The following is a 19,716-nucleotide window of genomic DNA, read 5'->3' on the forward strand; positions in this document are numbered from 1 at the left end:
TTATAAATGCCTGTAGTTAGGTCAGGAAACAACTTTTTCTGGACTCAGTTTTTATCTGGTACAAAGTATTTTACTTATGAGACCACTCATTTTGAAGTCACGCTGATTGTGCCTAAAATATTTAGATTTTGAAAGCTCAATTGGAGCATGATTGGTTTCTAGTAGTAATTGGAAAACTACTAGTTGGAGGTTAGGATCTCAGTGGTAACATAGCTAGAATGTTCCAATTGAGATTAGAGTAAAATATCTCTAAAGAAAAGTCCTGTCAAGAGAAAGCAGTGTCAAAAGGCGTTTTGTGGTACTTAAACTTGTTCTGTGCTCTTATGTAGATGAAGATCAACTTTTTTTTGCCCGACACATTTGTGGTAATGTAGGGAGAAATCTTAATGTATCTCAGTGATGTTCAGGGAAGCCTTGTAGATCTCTCTCTTGAAGAGTTTACTAGGGCTCATAACAAAGTTTTTAAAATGGATGAGAAGTTTCTATTTCCTTCAGAACGTCATGTTAATCTGTGCTGGAGAATCTAGCTTTTCTCTTTGGTTTTCATAGGGTGAAGAGAATGCTCGAAGGTCCTCTCTCCTCAACAGTGATGAGTTGATAACTTGCTACTATGATGATGTGAGAACAGTCTATGATATGTTCCAAAGGGGGCTACATGTATCCAGTAAGTTGAATTCAAAATGCATTTTATCAGCAATGTTAAGAGCTAAAGGTGCGAGCTCTTGAAATGCAGTTGAGATTGGAGAGGGGAGAGTGATGTCTACCTAGTAGCGAGATGAATACATAGAGTGTGAGCTATCTAGAAGGCAAATCCAATTATGACCTTCTGAAAAACAGGGGTGCTTGAATAAAGCCTTGTTACCAATGTATCCTTCTCTGGCTTCCTTCTCTGCTTGTTCTCAACCTCCAAAAATAATAATAATAATAATAATAATAATAATAATAATAATAAAAAAAACAACGCTGTCTTCAGAAGGTATTTGCAAAGAATTCACAGGATGTCAGCTTAACGCTGGTGAATGTGTAATTAGTGTAGTGGCAAGACAAAGGCAGGGATTGTATTTTGTGTAACTTTTTTAATTGCTGTTTTTAGATAATGGTCCATGTCTAGGGGTTAGAAAACCAAACCAGCCATATGAGTGGATCTCCTATAAACAGGTAAGTAGTCTTTTTCACTTAGTTCTAGAACTGCTTTTCTTTGCTGGGGCTATTGGTGCAACATGCAGTTGCAATATAAAGTCTTAATTATGTATGGGTGTTCTTAAATTGGTATCAAAACATTGTGGAAAGATTTTTAGTTCCTAATAGAGTATCTTAAAAGAATAGCCTCAAAAATAAATATGAGGGGAAGCACACCACCTCCTGCACTTAGTTTATTCAGTGCTTTATTCCTGAATGTTTTTGTCTTATCTTTGCAGCTTAGTGTCTTGCTGCTGAATTGCTTAGAATTTGGATGCTGCCTCTAAAGGGTTGTGGCTTTAAAATGGTATTCAGAGATGCAGACTGGTACTAGTTTTACAGTAGAAAGAGCCCTACTTACAAATGTTACCTGTGCTTCCTGGCTGCCTGTCTCTGTAGTGCTGAAGGACACATTATAGAGTGTTAATAAATGTACTTCTACCTATAAGCACACTGCTGCTTTGTCATCGCTAAAAATGTCTTTAAGAATATATCTTCATGCTAAACTTGAACAACTCTGCACTTTCAGGCTGTTTCTGACTTAGTAAGCTGATGTCTTTAAAATTTGCATAAGCTTTATGTAGTGCATACTGCTAGGGTCACTTGAAGACCCTAGGATCACTTAAAGACCTTTAGTAGATAGCAGAGGTGACTTCCTGGTGACTTTTGCTGGGCATCTCTTTGGTACAACTTCATCAGCAAAGCACTTCTTGTTGAGGCAAGTGACTAATGTGGATTCAGGTAATATGCTGTGTGGAAGGAGGAATTGGAGAACTGCCTTCCCAAAAACTTTGTTTATAGATTTAACTGGATTTTGCCTTTTTATTTTCTTGCTTCCTGAAGGGTGAAATGATGTTCTTGTAGGCAATTGAGTTCAGTGTTTTTCTGAAGAATGAAGCAGAAAGATAGCTTGTTTGGTGTTGTTGCAGACAGCAGTATAAAGCTGCATTATTGCATTTCTAGCCTTTCCTGCATATATGAGTATGGAATCAAAACTTTTTACTTAACAAATGAAAGTCCAGCTGGATTAAGCATCTCTTCTGCTTCATACTGGATGTAAGTGTAGTGTCTATGTTCAGTTTATAGTAATGTTACTTCAATGTTTGGTTTCCTCAGAATTAGAGAGCATCTAAAATACTCTAGAAAGCCACTGTCTACTTCACATCAGTTATTGTCCTTCTTGTTAAACTTAAGGCAAAAATAGTTCATGGGTATTGTTGGATCTTGTCTCAACTTTTCATTTGGCTTCTCTTCATTTTCCCCCCAGGTTTCAGACAGAGCAGAGTATGTGGGCTCTGCATTACTTCACCGAGGCTTCAAACCATCTCACAGCCATTACATAGGCGTCTTTGCACAAAACAGACCTGAGGTAATTGACAGTGTTTCTGTTAGTGATCTAGCTGTTATTTGAAATGGCCCACCATTTTAGTCTATTAATTACTGGCAGTGTACTGAGCTTCTGTACTAAGGGTGCTCTTGGAGTTGGGGCTAAAGGCTGAGCTGTTATTGTAGACCCATAGATGTAGCATCTTTGACTAAGAATTGAAATGGATAACTGACACAATTGTTAGTTATATTCTTTTATGGACTTGGAGTTGTATGCAGAAGACCAGAAATCATTAGGAAATCCAAATGAACTTAACTCTCTACTTCTCCCCTCAGTTGATAGAGAAGATGTTTAATAGGAAGTCAGTACAGCACTTATTTGATTTAATGTTTACCACAGTTTGCTTTCTCTTAAAATGGTATTGTAGTACTAAGTAACTGAAAGAGGTTGGAAGTCACAAGGTGCTTAGTCCTTTAATGATGAAATGTTTGTGCAAAGTTCTTTCATCTTCATCTTTGTTTTCTGTGGAGGAGGTCCTGAACATCAAGATTTTGGATTAGAAAACTAAGAAAGGCAAAAATAGAGAACTCTTTGAAACTCAAGGAGACGGACTAGAAGTAGTATAACTAAAGATCATTTAGCAAAGCCAAATCTCACAAGCCTGAGACAACTAAGGGGATGTTTAGATTGATTTATTAGTATCTATCATAGTAATCTGGCAGTGATTCTAGATTGCTGTTATTAAAAATAGTATGAACTGATACATGTTTGATTCTTAAAACTTACTGATTGAACTGGTAAGGCTGCATTTCTGTAACCTGTGTTTGTGATTAATAGTGAGCTGGTACTTGCTGTGGTAGGCCACTTAAACCAAACCTGTATCAAGATGGGAGGATGGTTGATAAATTTTTGTCTAAAATGTTGACTCTTTCCAATGAATACCAGCAGCTGGATTGAGTTACTTAGGGCTACCTATAATATTGCCATTCAAACAGTTATACACCACTTTAGATCCCTTCTGACTTTTTTTTTCAGTTTGTCACTAAGCCATACCTTCTAGCACTTAAAAGCAAAACCCCCCAGAACAAACAAAATCCATGATGACAAGTGATGTTGGACCTTCCTCTCAACTTCTCTTAATTCCCACTACAAAAAACCAAACCTGTAGCTTTGTACAGACAAATAAATGCTTTTTTTGGATCTTAAATCTGGTACTCTGCATGCATTTTCCTGCTGGAATACTGGTTCTAATAGCTACAGGCTTTCTTCAGTAGTAAACAACTAGGTTGTCTCCAACTAGGAATCTTATGGCTTATAGCATTAAGTGGAAGTTTTTCTTTTAGGAAAAAAGTGTGGAGGAGAGCCAGATGTTAGTGTCACACTAGACTTTAGGTGCAAGGAGAAACTACTACTTTTCCACGACTACGACTTTTGACCTGAAAGATAAGTTCTCGGGTTATTTGGTCAGTGGACTTTCTGAAGGAGAGCATGATGGTGTGGTCTGCTTAAATATCACGGAAGCCAAATGTACTTGAGTTGCATTGCTCTGGCAGACTTTGAGTTGGATCAGAAGTGAGCTGGAAAGAACTGTTGAAAGCAACAGTTTTAAATCTGGGACTTTCCCTACTGAAAACTACTGAACAAGTGTTGTGACGTTCCAAATAGAATCAGTAGTCCAGGTTATGTAAAGATTTTTGTCAGTGATTCATACTTTTCAGTTCCAGGAATGACTGCTGGGAAAATCCCCTGGAGTTGGGAGTTGAAATCCTAGCGTGTTACCTCCTGAAATATCATTAGAAAAATAAATCTGGATTATTAAAATCTACTTTCATTTTGAGTAACTGGACAACAGAATCTTTTCTGCAAGCAAGGAAATAGTGTTACAGATTGAGAAGACAGTGCAGTTAAATGTGCAGTTTCCCTTAAGAGAAGATCACATCCCTATCAGGAAAGAAATTGAAACTTCTAGCCTGTTGTCTCTGTTCTGTACTATCTGCTTAGGATTTGAGAGAGAGCTGAAGTGTTGAGGTTAACTAGTTCTACTTAAGTATGGTTTTAACTTCAGGAGCTAAAAAGGAAGCAAGATGTCATGGTGGTCCAGAAAATAGGATGTTGGTTGTTGTCTTGACAGTCACAGCATGCACAAATGGTTGGAGGCTATAATGGGAAGCTTTAAGTGTGTGTGGCTTCAGAAGTCTGTTACTGTAGTAGACATATCTACTAAAATTGAAACTGCTGTACAGCTGCCCCCTCTGGTTACATCTATTACAAAATCAACATCTATGATAGAATCATATAATGGCTTAGGTTGGAAGGAACATTAAATATCCATGCCCCAGCTGTGGAAGATGGGGTTGCAACCCGTCAGATCAAGGCTGAAAGCCTTGAACGTCCCTAGGGATGGGGCAGATAGATGCTGTCTAGGAAGAAAAATGTTCAATAGACCCCATTATGGCTGGTGTAGATGTGCCTGATTAATCTTTAATGCAGATATAAGACATACCAGTAAGTTAGCTGAAATTGTACTAATTTTATCAGATATTCTGTTATCTGTAATATATTGCATTTCTGGTCCTCAAATGAGATGCAGGTAACGTACAGGTGAGAACATACTGTGTGTGTAGGAACTTAGAAGTCCTTTATTGATTCATAAATGATAATATAAAGTTTTGAAGGCTTCAGTGGCTTCCTTGAGAACCTGAAGATAGGAAACAGTATAGTATTCCTAATCACTTTCCAGCTGTTAGTAGGTAAATTAAAGAATTAATGTGTTAACTGTTCTTTTAAGACTACTTAAAATTGCTCTTAAGGTCAGTTGAGTTTTTTTTAGTGGGAGCTTGTCCAAATGAACTTTTTCCTAACAGCATAATTATCATAATGCCACTGTGTCTTTCTTAAAAGTTTAGGTAAACACAGTGACTTACATTTTTTTTTTTTTTTTGCAGTGGGTTATCATTGAACAGAGTTGCTATACGTACTCCATGGTGGTGGTGCCACTCTATGATACACTGGGAACTGAAGCGATTACTTACATTGTGAACAAAGGTAGGGCATTTCTAATAGCTCAGCAAGTGAACGTATGCTGGAGCTGACTCAGAACAGATCTGTAGTTGCCTTCAGAGGTCTTCCATTATGGACTTCTGTCGTATGGATCTAGTCTGAACTTGTCATGTTGATAATGTTGTTCTCCTTCATCAGCTGACTTATCACTGGTTTTCTGTGACACACCTGAAAAGGCTAAACTTCTGCTAACTGCTGTAGAAAAGGGGGAAACTCCAATCCTCAGCACCATTGTGATCATGGAGCCTTTTGGCACAGATCTTGTGGAACGTGGCAAGAAGTGTGGGGTAGAAATCTTCAGCATGAGGGAAATAGAGGTAAGCGTTCTCAATCTACTGCTTCAATCTTCCATTTACTTGTGAAAGAATAAGAGTGTCTGCTGAACAGATATCAGGACTGAGCAGAGTACGTAGACTGAATTTCAAGCAAGAGACAGTTATAAGGAAAATAACCTACTAGTGTTATTTCACAGTACTCAAAGAATCAAAGCATATATGCAAGATGATGGAAGAATATGTCCACGTGTAACTCAGATCTGAACGTAAAGCCTTGCATGCATGGGTGGCGGAACTTGATGATCTCTAGAGGTCCCTTCCAACCTCTGCAATTCCGTGTGATTCTGTGATTAAGACTTAACTGTATGCTATGACTAATACTCCAGAAGTACTAATTTCAAAGAATTTGTGTAGGCTCTTGTAATGTAGTGGAGAAAAGAGGCATCGTCTCCAGTAGGGAGAATGTAAATGTTTCCTCAAGCAGGAGAATGGTAGCTCCAGTTTTAGTATAGGAGGATACTTCCCACTGAATCATCTAGCTACAGAAAAAACCTAGCAGTAAATACTTAACCTAGATGCTTAAGTAACTACTTCCAACTTAACATGCTAAGATCTTTTCCATGCTGTTATAAGAACACTTGATGGTTGGGGTTAATGTAGTAATAGGTACAAAAATGTGTAGAAATCTCAGTTGTGTATCAAAAGTAAATAATGGGGCTCACTCAGGCTGTAGGGAAGTATTGAGCTGTCGGTGGTGCTTGAAATGCAGATGCTGTTTTGAGTAGACAGCTATGTTGTAGTGGCAGTTTTTTTTTTTTTTGTATAATGGCACTGTTTCAAAAAGGCAAGCTTACAGTTCAACTGTTTCCAGATGCTCTTTTTTCCTTAAACTTTGATGCATGTGAGTAATTTAGGAATCTAAAAATTACCCATGCGCAAGGAAGGCTAGGGCTAATAAAGGAATGCATAATAATACTCTTGTGGATTTAGAATGTAAAGGCAGTTGCCAAGTTAATACATTTGCACACTGAGGGCAAAACTGTATTTAACAAGAGGTCAACTTGAAATTTACTTAAGCCCTTAAATATTAGTGTAAAAGGACTGTAACTCATCAATTCCCCTTCCTGGGGAAACCTCAGTCTTTCTCATCACAAGCAGTGATGAAACCTGCAAGGTGCTTACTGAGGTGAATGCTGCTTCACTTGTTCAGTGACACACATCTTCTGCATGAGGTGTTGGATTTTGTCATTACACTGCTCAGCCTTGAGCTTCTTTCATGAATGGCTGCTGGCTTACTAGCTAGAAGGGGGTAGGGTGAATTCTATGAATTCTAGTTATTGTTGTATTTGTAGAACACTAACTCTGCTATATCCTTTACAACCTTTGTTCTGCTTCTGTAAGTTTTTTGTTTTTTTTTTTTTTAAGCCTTAACAGGCAGTCTAATGATAGAATGTTATGGTAGTTAGTAATGTAGGTTACCAAATTTGGTCTTGTAAATTTAAAGCTCATCACTTGTGTCTCCCTTCTTTCCATACTGTAGGAACTGGGAAAAGCACACAGACAAAAACCTATGGTAAGTTAATTTAAAAATTGAATCTGAAGTTAAGGTGACTGTGCTAGTTTGGTCTGTGTAATGCTGTCTCCTGTAGCTCAAAAGTAACTCCATTTCAATGTGTATTTCAAAATTTTATGCAAGTCTCCTTTTTTCCAGCAATCTTAACCATAGTAATACTTTCTTAATTCTCATAGCCTCCAAAGCCAGAAGATCTAGCAGTCATCTGTTTCACCAGTGGAACAACAGGTATTCCTAATTACACTCTGCATGATTGATCAGCTCAGGGAGCCCTCCTACTTTGTTTTCCAAGACTTTCCTCTGCTGCTGCTGCAACCTTTTATTTTTTGAGCAAGTAGCAGCTGGGGATATTTTATTATAAGGCTTCCTTCAGTTTTTCCTGATGATCGGTACAGAGTTGCAGTGTTGTCAGACAGGAATCTAACACTTCTGGGTTTGGAAATAGGTACTGAAGCTGTATTACTGTTAGACTCTGACTCTGACTTAATTGTGTTTTTGTAGTAGCAGGAATTATGTAGCTTATGTGCAGTGTGCTCCCCCCAGTGAAGAACTGAAATGGAAAGCCAGATGTTTAGATAATTCACAAATGTGAAGCATATGACAATATCCAACACCGGTAGGGAGTGAAAAGGAAGAATACAATGGTATTAGTTACACTTCTGTAGCAGATTTAAGAGCAGAATTGTCTGAGATCTTAATAGCTGCCTCCACAGAAATTTTGAAAAGCTGATCTAAGAAACTTATCTGTTTCTAGAGGATTTGCTCTCTTTATTAAATTGAGTACTTACATGTGAACTTAATACTTCAGTTGGTAATAGTTCTCTTACTAACACATTAGTTAGCTCTGTCTTTTCTTTAATGCCCAGGATGGAACTGATTGAAATGCTATTAGCTTGATTTTACCTCTGCTTGGTAACTTAAAGGATCTGACAAATTCACTGTTACATACTGATGTGCTTTTTCTTTTAGGAAACCCCAAGGGAGCTATGATCACTCATAAAAACATAATCAGCAATTCTTCAGCTTTTCTGAAAACTACAGAGGTAAACTGCAAAGCTAACATTATGGCTTTGTTTGCATGGAGGGGAGCAACACTAAAATTTCAAAAGCTTCAATCGTAATGTAGTAAGATTGAATTGAAAATGTGACTTGTCAACACTTAGTCTATGCTGGTTCAGAAGTCAATGTTTACCTAAGGCCTCTTTCTTTTACTTCATAGGGTATGTGAGAAGCTGCATAATGTAATTCATGTTAAACCTAACGGGTGTTCTTGACTTCTCTAAATCTATAAGACTTTAATAGATTTAGTTGCATGGATCTTAGTTTTTTCTTCAGTAAGCTCCTCCTTGGTTTCTTATGCATGTAACTTCTTGTGGATCAGGAATAGCAACTGAGTATTGCTCTTGAATTAATGCAGGTCTGCTAGTTTTTTGGGGGGATGTTCATCCCTTCCCCAACCCTACTGAGCTGATACTATGTTAGTAACTATTGGTCCAGCACAGCTGGAGAACTTGCAACTTTGCTTCTAATGTGTGTAGATGTGGCAGAAGTTGGGCCATAGGGTAGCTCTTGGACTGTTCTCTTGAACGTTTATTTTATCAGTATAGAAAAAGTCTAGAATAGTGTAACTGCACTACTGCCAGAGCCCATTTTGCTTAGTTAAAAGTGGGCTGGTGTCTTCAGCTGTAGTTGCTGGCATGTTGTTACATGCTGTTGTCTTCATGGGGAAACTATGGGCAGAGGACTGTATTTAGACCCCCCCAGTGGCAAAGTCCTCTACTTAGGATGTTGTAGGCCAGGAGCGTGTGGGGGAAAAGCAGATCTCTCATGCAGAAGTTCTGGCATATCTACTTTGTGTACACTGCTTATAGAATTAATTCTAAATTAAGCAACTGGTCTCATGTTTAGATCATGTGAGGTACTCCTGATATTAGACTTATGGCTTATAAACTGGACAAATGAACTTTGTGACCTACAGTGAACGTGTTTTTTATCCCCAAGGACAAACCACTTTAATCTCCATACAATCCCCTGCAGTGTGTATAATGGAACTTTTCGGAGCTTCTCTCAGAACGTGTTTCTGTTCATAATCATATGTATATTGTGATAATCTGAGCAGTTATTGTATGGAGATGTAACACAATTGCAGCAATGACTTCTAGTACATATAGTCTCTTTAATGAATGAGAGACAGCAAAGCTCTATTTTAACCAAACTGTAGTGAGGGCTGTGCTCTAGAGTTCAAGTGCCTGGCTTCATTGTTTAGCTTAACAAAAATAATTCTATTTTGCTTAACACTTTCACTTTCAGAAAACATTCATACCTACCCCTGAAGATGTTCTGATATCATTCCTGCCCTTGGCTCATATGTTTGAGAGAATCGTTGAGGTAGGCATGTTTGTTTCACAGGACTACTTAGAAGCTTATGTTTTCTTACAGAGATCTGTGACAAACAGCACTTGTTTTGGAATTTACACATGTGAAAACTTGGGGTAAAGTTTGAAAAACATCTCAAAAGTTAATTTTAGAGCTAGTGTTAGGGAGAAACTGGTTTACTAGAACAGGAGACAAGTCCTCCATATGCTTACTGCCTAAGTTCCCTCTAATATAATCAATGCAGCACTAGAATTTAATCTGCAAAAGTTATATAAATATTAATTGGGTAATGTGGTGGTCTACTCTCTTAACCAACTTACAATTGGTTTTGTCTAGAATTACTATTGCTTCCAATAAACTTGAATGAGAAGAGAGGCATTTTGTTTCAGTTGAGTTTTCTTCCGGGAAATGAAAATAGAATTTGTCACTAAATGGCATTGGAAGCCAACATTTTCTTGAATAGTTTTTCTTGCCTGTAAGGCTAAACCTAGAGTTTCACTTCTGGGGATGAGGGGATTCAAGGCTGTCTCAATGCTGGCAACTTTAGTCATAGGTTGAAAGTTCATTACTAAGCAATATCCAACTGGAATAAGGTTCCTTAAATATGTTGTGTAATAGAGGCACTGATGTTTAATCATAAACAGTATAGTTCTACTTCAAGTTCAATTAACCTAGCTCCCTTAGATGAAATAGCAAACATGAATTTTGAAGCTGATTATTCCCTTTCATAAACTGGGAAATAAACGGCCTCCATGCAAGTGTGAGAAGATGAATAGGAATGGAAATCTTTCCACGATTTCCCTGAGCTTTCTACTCAAAGGCTTTGATCTATATAAGTACATTTTTGTGAAGACTGGGAATAGATGTAACTTAATCAAAGTTATGGAAAACTCAGCAATGGTGGCAGAGTAGCAGAGTCCCAAGCTGCAGCAAGTGAGGATAAGCCCAAGTGCAGCAGCTGTGGATGCAGAAACAAAAGAAAAAAGCTGCTTACCTTTAGAAGGCCTCAAGCAGGCATGGATTTCCAGGAAGACAGCCTAGCCTCTACTGCCAGCCCTTAAACGAGGTCTGGGAAGGGGTGGATCCTGTGGATAAGTGCAACAGGTGGAGCTTCTAGACTATCAGACAGCATAGAACACTACAGGATTAAGTCTGCCTTCATGGGTGCAAGTATAAATTGATGCAGAATGCTGAAATAAGCAGTGGCTCTGCTTACGTTTTTCAACAAATGTAATCTTGATCACCTAATGGCAAACTGTTCACATCCTTGTTGTGAAACAGGAAGGAAAACTAGAGTGCAAGAGAATACTTCACAAGCAGCACACTGCAGGAATCTGACTTTAAGAATCTGACTTTAATGCAGGATTTTGTAGTACAAATAAAGGCAATAAGTTCTAGTATATTTTTTTGAATAAGCTTGTTGAATAATGCTTTGAATCTTCTGCTGCCTCTGAGTTCCTGGCACTAACTTATTTGGCCAACTGCTTTTTCGGCTAGGGGCTCTTGTGCAGTATTTGTTTCTGTCTCCAGGTCTTTGGTCCATGTGCAACAGATGTCTTGCCATTTATCTTTCCAGTCTCATTTAATAGAGAATGCTGCAAGACTTGTCCACATCAGTGGATCCTGCACAGTCCACTCCACATTTAAAAGTAGTACATATATAGTCAGGGTGCGTCATACATATTGTACATTTTTCAGACATCTTACTTTTCTCTAACAGTGTGTAGTTTTGTGCCATGGAGGTCGGATAGGATTCTTTCAAGGGGATATCAGACTACTTATGGATGACCTAAAAACACTACAGCCAACTGTATTTCCAGTAGTACCACGATTGTTGAACAGGATGTTTGACAAGGTAAGTTTAAAGCTGAGTCTAGAGCTGTTCAGGGTTTTGAGGGGCTTTCTGAAGTCTGTGCTGACATAGCAGAAGTAATTGTTGTGTTCTGGGATGCCACTGAACTACTGTGTTTTTCTGAAAGACCAGAAAGTACAGGGAGTAGTGCTGAATGTATTAAAGCATTTTCAGGCAGCCAGCACTGGCATAGAAAAGTATGACTAGGAGACTTCGTTCTCTCCAGCTTTATTAAGGGCTCACTGTTTTGCTTTGAGCAAGCTGAAGTCCAGTCTACACTGTGAACTTAAGGCTTAGCATCTGCATGCTGCATTTCTAGTAGCTGACTCATGGAAGGGAATTTGCAAATCAAGGTCAGGTGTCTGCTATGTTTGCATGGACACGTACAAGTTTCCTACATAGCAGCCAGCAATTTCTAGCGGGGAGAACTACAAACCAGCCAGTCTGTAGTGCTGGAGAGAAGGTGTGTCAATAGACCCATTCTCTCCTATGCTTGCTACTTGCCTTCTCAGTCTTCCCATCTTCTGCAGTGGGTATTCAGAAGTAGGGTCTTTCTTGGCCCTTCGTATGGAAGATTTTTAATGATCATTTCTATATACAGATAGTTGATATCTCAGGGTATAGGCAGAGGAGCTGAAGTATACAAGTAGTCTGTGGTTGTCAAATAAATGGCAGACATGTCAGCTGTCTTTTTCATGAGACTAGAAGAACAGCAAGTAATGCAACACCTCTGTTTAGCCCCAAGAACAAATAGCACAACTCTGATCCCTTTGTAAGGGGAGGAAATCCCAAGACCATTTGCAGGTAGTGCTTAGAACTCTGTCCCTCATTCTGTTCCAGTGTTCTGTATTGGAATTCTAGAAACAGGGATAAGGCTTGGGTCTCCCTTCTCCTTTTGCTGTGTTCTCTTGCTTGTTGTGCTTGGTGCTATGATAGTTTCGTACTTCTTTGGCACATTTTCAACCTCTCACAGCCCTGTAGTAGCCTGGAAAGTTAGCAAGTGAAAAATCAACGTGGGAAGCCTCATAATTCTGAAGGGCTGCTGGGTCTGTCTATTAAGTGAATATGCTAATATTGGTCTGTTAACTCTGCTCTGTAGCTTTCTGGAAACAACCAGAAGGAGTCTTTAAAAAGATCTAAAAAGGGAACTTACATATACAAGACAAATTGGTATTAGGCATTTCTGAAAAAGGTTTGCCTGTTAGAAAATTCCAGGTTTTAGTGAGGTGTGTATGTACTTTAGAACATAATAGGGATTATGCTTAACTGGCATTTCAACCAAGCTAGAATAAAAACTGATGGTTTTGCTTGCTGATCTATTAAACTATTTTTCAATGGATTAACTTGTTCATGAGAATGTTGTGCACAGTTGGCTGGGAAGAGAATTCAGTGCCAATTTAAATGAACACAAAAGAAAAAGGCCAAGTCACAAATATCAAAATCACTATCCTTACTAGGAAGTTGTCTAATTGCTTGTTTTAGGCTGAGTCCTTATGCATGCTACTATAAGGAGAAAAGTATCAGGCTATTGCACTCTAATGCTATATAATCTTTTAAATAGATTTTTGGACAGGCAGATACATCATTGAAGAAGTGGATGCTGGATTTTGCTTCCAAGAGGAAAGAAGCAGAACTTAGAAGTGGTATAATTAGAAACAACAGTTTCTGGGATAAAGTTATCTTCCGAAAAATACAGGTATACTTGGAAGTCTAGGTCTCTATATTATGGATATTGAACCTTTTTTACTGTTGCATCTATGTCTTCATTTTTTTATCTTGAAAAGAACTCCAAATGTGCCTGCTTTCATACAGAACAGCAGTATGATGTGCTCTTAATACTGGAGTCTGAAGCATCATTGTATCTACTTTGTAGTTTATAGGTATCACTTTGCAATTGCTGAATTTTATATGGATGGTTATAGTGTGATGTGATATGGCTTTCCCTCTCTCATTGAAGACTATCTGGCTTCTCAGAGTAAAATTGAACTCTTGTTCTCATTCTTCTTGCCCTTACTGCATCAGATAACTGCATTAGGTTATGCAGAGTAACTGCATAGTTACTCTAAGAGTCTGGTGCTTCCTTCTTTAAGAGTGAACACCCTCCTTTGAAGGAGGAATGCTGAATGTTAGTACTGTATGTAGACTCTACTGTTTTCTCACTGTAGGTCACTAGTAAGTATGCCTGATATTGTATCTGGTGCTCTCTTGCAATGGCCCGAACTCTGGTTGTACAACACCCTCCTGTGGCTGCTTTTATAGCACTTAGAATGCATGAGAAACTAATAGAAGGCAGGCTAAAAGTAAAAACCCTCACTGCAGGGCCATAATTTATATCAGCTTCTGGCTGAGTCTGTGACGTTACAGCATAGCCTCTGTGTATGTTATGTACTTGAGATGCCATTAAAGAAACGGAAACGTTTCTAAATTTTAGCCTCTAACATTTGTGGGTGGCACTCTTAGGTGGATAGCAGCTGGGGGTGGAATGTAAAAAAACAAAAACAAAAACCTCTGGAAATATCTCTAAAATGCTTTTGGTGTCTGCAGTATCTTGTATCTGTTGTAGGCAAGTTTGGGAGGAAAAGTACGGCTAATGGTCACAGGAGCAGCACCTGTATCTGCAAGTGTACTGACCTTCCTGAGAACAGCTCTTGGCTGTCAGGTGAGTTTCCTAGCCTTAATCAAAAACAATAATGCTTTCAAGTGCCTGATTAAAGACCTAATGTAAGAGCACTTCTAGTGATCTGACTATATGGGTAAATAGCTTTCTGGTATTCTTGGAAGCTGTACAAGTACATACTGTCTTCTAAAGATTCTCATGCCTCTGAGACTTCTATATTCATCTCAAAGTCATTATGGTAACTGAAATATTAACATCTAAACTAAAGGGGGGGGGAAAAGATTCATAGGATGCTGTAAGCAGTAATGAATGTTCTTGGATTAAGTTTCTGGGTCTTGCTGTCCTTACAGAAGTATTCACTACAGGACCATCCCTGTACACGGCAGGGAAGTTAGAACTAGATGATCTTCACGCTCCATTCTAAACTAAGCCATTCTATGATTCTGTTGTAGAGGATCTCTTCAACATCATGTAGTATTGTTGCTTTAAGGATGAGATTGGGTAGAATTAGATTGCTTAATTTCTCTTCAAAGCCTCTTCCAAATACGTGCTCTTTTGAGGTTAAATCTGAAGAGACTAAATCTAACAATGGCACAGGATGGAATAAATGTGAAATTTCAGGGGTGGAAAACATTGACATACTAAAAATTGAGGCTTCTGTGACTTGAATTTCTTCAGTAGTGTGCTAGTATAGCAGTGTTGTGCGCAGAAAAGGACTTAGGTCTTGTATATAGTAACAACAGAGCTGTGATGAGATATAGGGATCCTGTTTCTGACTTTCGTGAGCAAACTTGTCCTGAAATAATATGAAGTCATTTCTAGTGCCTTTGTTCTTAGTCTCTTCCTGTTGCACTCTGTCACTTTCAGTTCTGATCTATGCAGGTGTCACACATGGCATGTGAAATACTGTGAAATACTGAGTAAGTATTGGAACTGAGGGTGGAATATTATTACTTAAAAGTGTGTAGTGAAAATAAAGCTGCTTAATATGGCAGTATTCTTTAGCATAATCCTCAGTATCTTCTAAACTTAATTTTAATCTGGATTAGGAAGAAAGCAAAATCTTACTGTAATGAAGAAACTATATTGAAAAGTAAGAATTCTGAGTAAGTGTTGGTTTTCCTTCCTAGTTCTATGAAGGATATGGACAGACTGAATGCACAGCTGGATGCTCGCTCTCTATGCCTGGTGACTGGACAGCAGGTACAGTGTTTAATATCTACCTGCCTGTTAAAGTTCTGATTGCTATAGAAGCCAAATTGCAGGATTTTTATCTATTATACACCTGTTGTGAAGAGTAAGATTACCTTTCAAGTAATGTAAAAACAAACAAAAAAAAACTTGGAAAGGCTCTTATGGAGTTATTATTCTTAAATAGCCAGGAACGTTCAGTAATTCTTCTAACTTTCAAAAGACTTTGCCCTTGTGAGTTGAAGTAGATGTAGGAGAGAAGAGATTGTAGTATTAACTTCTAGTCTTGTAGAATAGCAATCTGTTCATAAATACTGGAAATTCAGTGATGCTTTCTAGTGTTGGAACAGTCTCCATTTGTTATCTGTTTTACTTCTAGCTCCCTAACTGTTATAGTCCTGATACTTGAAAGTTACTGTAATAGTTCTGCTAATTTAAAATGTCCACAGCCTGATTATACTATAAAGATAGTGAGCCTGGCTACACTGTTCAGTTTACAATGTTCTGGGAGTGTCTGAGAATTTAATGTTTTAAACCCAACAAATTACACCAACACCAGTACAGTAATAGTTTAATGTGTTACCAGAAATTGTTGTTTCTTGTATTACTTTAGTATATAGACAGCTTATAGGTACTAGAATCTGACTAACAATCCATTCAGGCTTTTAAAGAATTCCTGTTAAATAGGTCATGTTGGAGCACCGATGGCATGTAATATCATAAAGCTTGTTGATGTGCAAGAGATGAATTACTTGGCTGCCAAAGGAGAGGGTGAGGTGAGTAACTTCAAAATGTCAAGATTTCTTGGAAAAGGGAAAATTGCCTGAGCAAATAACTGATTTGCATCACAAATAACCAAGACAAACAAAAGGATTGTGCATTATTTGCTTGAGTAGAAATGAATCATTGGATTTTAATTCCTGGAAATGCTTAAGGGTTATCTTTTGTTTGTTGGTAGAAGGCTATCTTTTGGCAAATGGAGAACAGCATTCAGATTCTTTCCAGTTGTGTGTATGACCTAATTGCTAGTTCTCTTCAGCAGTTTTGTGTTTTTTTTTTTTTTTTTTTGCATCTTAAATATGCTTTAAAAGTATACTCAGTTTCTCTAACAACTGTGTGTTTTCATAGTAAAAAAAAATGTATATATTTTAATGTTTTTCTTCTACTCACTATTAAATTTTGCTGAATTAGGAGTGAGTTTAGACTCAAATATGGTAGTCTCCTAGAATTAAGTATCTTATTTTTATTCAAATTTCCTCGGTGCAAACTTCTTTGGATTTAACAGAAGTGGTATAGTTTGCACAGCACGGAAATTCATAGCTGTAAATTTGCTTTGCCTAAAATAGATCTTCCTAATTTGCTCTTTAGCTACAATCATCAGCTGGATTCAGCACTTCTAGTCCTTCTTTCTGAGAATAAGCTTTCAATATTCTTAGCCCTGTCAGCCCTTCTCTTCACTTTAGTCAGTTATCCACATTCAAGAAAAACTTGTAAGTAGAATTATGTATGCTTATATACAGATGAGGTCTTAGTGCCAGTTAGAAGGATACAGATAAATGATTTGCTGTCGCTACTGGGAGAAACCATTACCTACTGCTAGCTAAGATTGTAGGAGTCATAAAGCTCGATAAAGCAGCTTTTCCATTCTCTAGGATATGTAGAGGAAAACTCTACATATTTTTCCAGGTAATCTCTGTTCTTGTAGCAAAAGTGACTTAGTTTTTAAAACTTAAGTTTGGTTGTGAGTTTGGTACAGTCCCTGCAAGGTTCTGAGGGCCCCCCCTAATGCTTTGTCCTCCCTCAAACTGATGATATCTTCTGTTCACTTGTACAGTAGTTCAGTTTGCCAGTATGCTATTTTATGCCAGGGTAAGCACTAAAAATGTTTGGGATGAGTTTATTTAGTTTCTGAACTATATTAGTAACTTCCTCTAATCTGAGAATTAATGGGCATTAGTCAGTTCCTTGCCTATTTTACAACTGTACTAATTCCCTAGAGTAATAGTTGACCTAGTATTTGTCTGTCACTATTAGGGCCAAATTAGTAATAAAAATTGATTTAGAACTGGATTCTCTAACGCTTCCAGGGTTATTCTAAAGTCCTGATAACTATTAACAATAATAACATAATATCATGTTGGCACTTCTCATAACTTCATAGGCATGTTTTAATCATCACAATTCCCTACACCCAGGTATACCCTTGGATTACTTTTAAAGCTTTCTACTTGCAAGAGCTTTTTGTTGTACTTCATATCAATGGAAAATGTCTCAATCCATGCCTGCCCCTACAATAAAAAAAACCAAACAGTTCAATTAATATTTCATTACTGTAGTGGTGGTTGCTGAGAACTGTCAGAGAGCATTCCTTACAAAAACTGATGATCATTTTCCTTCATAGTAACATATATCAACAAATGGCTGTCTTCCAGGTGTGTGTGAAAGGGCCAAATGTATTCCTTGGCTATTTGAAAGATCCTGAAAAAACAGCAGAAGCTCTGGACAAAGATGGTTGGCTTCATACAGGAGATATTGGGAAATGGCTACCAGTAAGTTAATGTATATAGCTGTAAGGTATTTCTGTGGCTATTAGCAATAACTTAACAATTTTAAAATATATATGTATTAATACAGTGAATTAAAAAACAAATGCATAACCTTATGAGGAGAATTGTTACGTATGAAACAAATCTGTATATCTGGGGCTAAATATAATAAAAATAGTGCGAACCTGAGACTGTTTCTAGTTCAGGTTAGATGGGTGCAGAGCTTGTTTTAACATTAGTTTGACAGTGCTCTCCTGTGGTGTCTGATAATAGCTTCTATCAATAAACTGTCTTGAATCATGCACAGCATTTAAGGTCATGTTAAGACAAAGCCTCAGTAGTATTGTTTCTGATCCTTTCTTGAAAGCTTAGTAAAAGGCACTTATTTCTGAAATAGAAATAAGTAGAGACAAACTCTTGTTCATATACTTGAATTCTGGCATTATGTGATCTGCTGTGATGCATTGTGTAGACTGGTTATCACTTGAAGTGCCTTTTCTGAGTGGAAATTATTTTTGTCAACAGAATGGTACATTGAAGATCATTGACCGGAAAAAACACATATTTAAACTAGCCCAAGGAGAGTACATAGCTCCAGAGAAGATAGAAAATGTGTATCTGAGAAGTGAAGCACTTGCTCAAGTGTTTGTCTATGGAGAGAGTTTGCAGGTAGGCATTCTTCTGGTAATTTAAAAAAAAGAAATTAAATGCAAGAGAGAGATGGTAGAAAAGGGTTTTCCTTTCTTTTTTCCTTTCTTCCTTCCTCCCTACCCCTGACTTTGAGATTAGTCTTTACACTTGCAGTAGGATCACAGAATGGTTTGAGTTGGAAGGAACCTTTCAAGATGATATAGGCCACCTTTCCCTTTGCTATGGTCAGGGACATCATCTACTAGACCAGACTGCCCAAAGCCCCATCCAACCTCACTTTGAACACTTCTAGTGTTTGGGCATTCACAGCTTCTCTGGGCAGCCTGTCCTAGTGTCTCTGTTTAGTGTTGCGCACTTCAGCTCTCAATCCACTTTGGATTCCACCCATTACAGAATATGCTTCTGGATCTAGTTTCAGACCAGGTAGTAGAACTGGATTAATTTAATTGGTTACTAAGCACTATATATAACCTGCCAACAGTGTATGTGGAAACTTCTAAGAAAAAAGTTTCATTGTTAAAACTGCCACCCAAAACCAGGTAGAAAAACAGTAAGAAGCATTTAGGAACCAGTGTCGCTTTGTTTGAAATGAATAAACAAAACAGGAAAAAAAAAAGGCACTTAAATTTCTTTATAGGCCTTCTTAATAGCTGTTGTGGTACCTGATCCTGAGACTTTGTGCAAGTGGGCCAAGAAAAAAGGAATTGAAGGCTCATATGAAAAGTTATGCAAAAACAAGGTGAGTAAATAAGTTAACAGCTAGCTATTCAGCATCAACTTTTTTTGAGCTGTACAATGTATTCTTGTATCCACAGGATGTCAAAAAGCACATCCTAGAAGACATGGTGAGAGTTGGCAAAGAATCTGGTTTGAAGTCATTCGAACAGGTAAGATGCTGATTAGACTTGAGCATCTAATTCTTTAAACAATCTGTAACAATATAGTCAGACTAAGAACTGGTTTTAATTTGCATTTGGAAATATTTTAAAGTAATATGCTTTTTTATGGTGACTCTATTAAAGGTCTTGTGTATTCCAAAGAATGTAGCTTGGTTACTAGCTGTTTGTTT

The 19,716-nt window shown here is 37.8% G+C and overlaps 1 protein-coding gene across 2 annotated transcripts in view; it reads left to right on the plus strand.

The window, feature by feature from the left end:
- The window catches only part of ACSL1 (acyl-CoA synthetase long chain family member 1), a 35,070-nt gene that overhangs the window by 13,721 nt on the left and 1,633 nt on the right, over window positions 1-19,716 (plus strand). For both annotated transcript variants that reach the window (XM_042870502.1, XM_042870503.1), the window contains exons 3-20: window positions 550-664; window positions 1,094-1,158; window positions 2,447-2,548; window positions 5,452-5,551; window positions 5,705-5,883; window positions 7,382-7,414; window positions 7,591-7,642; window positions 8,384-8,457; window positions 9,725-9,802; window positions 11,511-11,645; window positions 13,204-13,338; window positions 14,206-14,301; window positions 15,390-15,462; window positions 16,138-16,226; window positions 17,883-17,999; window positions 18,522-18,665; window positions 19,285-19,386; window positions 19,463-19,534. In XM_042870502.1, the coding sequence (XP_042726436.1) occupies window positions 550-664; window positions 1,094-1,158; window positions 2,447-2,548; window positions 5,452-5,551; window positions 5,705-5,883; window positions 7,382-7,414; window positions 7,591-7,642; window positions 8,384-8,457; window positions 9,725-9,802; window positions 11,511-11,645; window positions 13,204-13,338; window positions 14,206-14,301; window positions 15,390-15,462; window positions 16,138-16,226; window positions 17,883-17,999; window positions 18,522-18,665; window positions 19,285-19,386; window positions 19,463-19,534 (1,761 nt within the window). The remainder of the gene's footprint in view (window positions 1-549; window positions 665-1,093; window positions 1,159-2,446; window positions 2,549-5,451; window positions 5,552-5,704; window positions 5,884-7,381; window positions 7,415-7,590; window positions 7,643-8,383; window positions 8,458-9,724; window positions 9,803-11,510; window positions 11,646-13,203; window positions 13,339-14,205; window positions 14,302-15,389; window positions 15,463-16,137; window positions 16,227-17,882; window positions 18,000-18,521; window positions 18,666-19,284; window positions 19,387-19,462; window positions 19,535-19,716) is intronic.

Source organism: Lagopus leucura, unplaced genomic scaffold (assembly GCF_019238085.1).
Source record: "Lagopus leucura isolate 7727_CA_CO unplaced genomic scaffold, USGS_WTPT01 Super-Scaffold_100004, whole genome shotgun sequence".
Classification (NCBI taxonomy): Eukaryota; Metazoa; Chordata; class Aves; order Galliformes; family Phasianidae; genus Lagopus; species Lagopus leucura.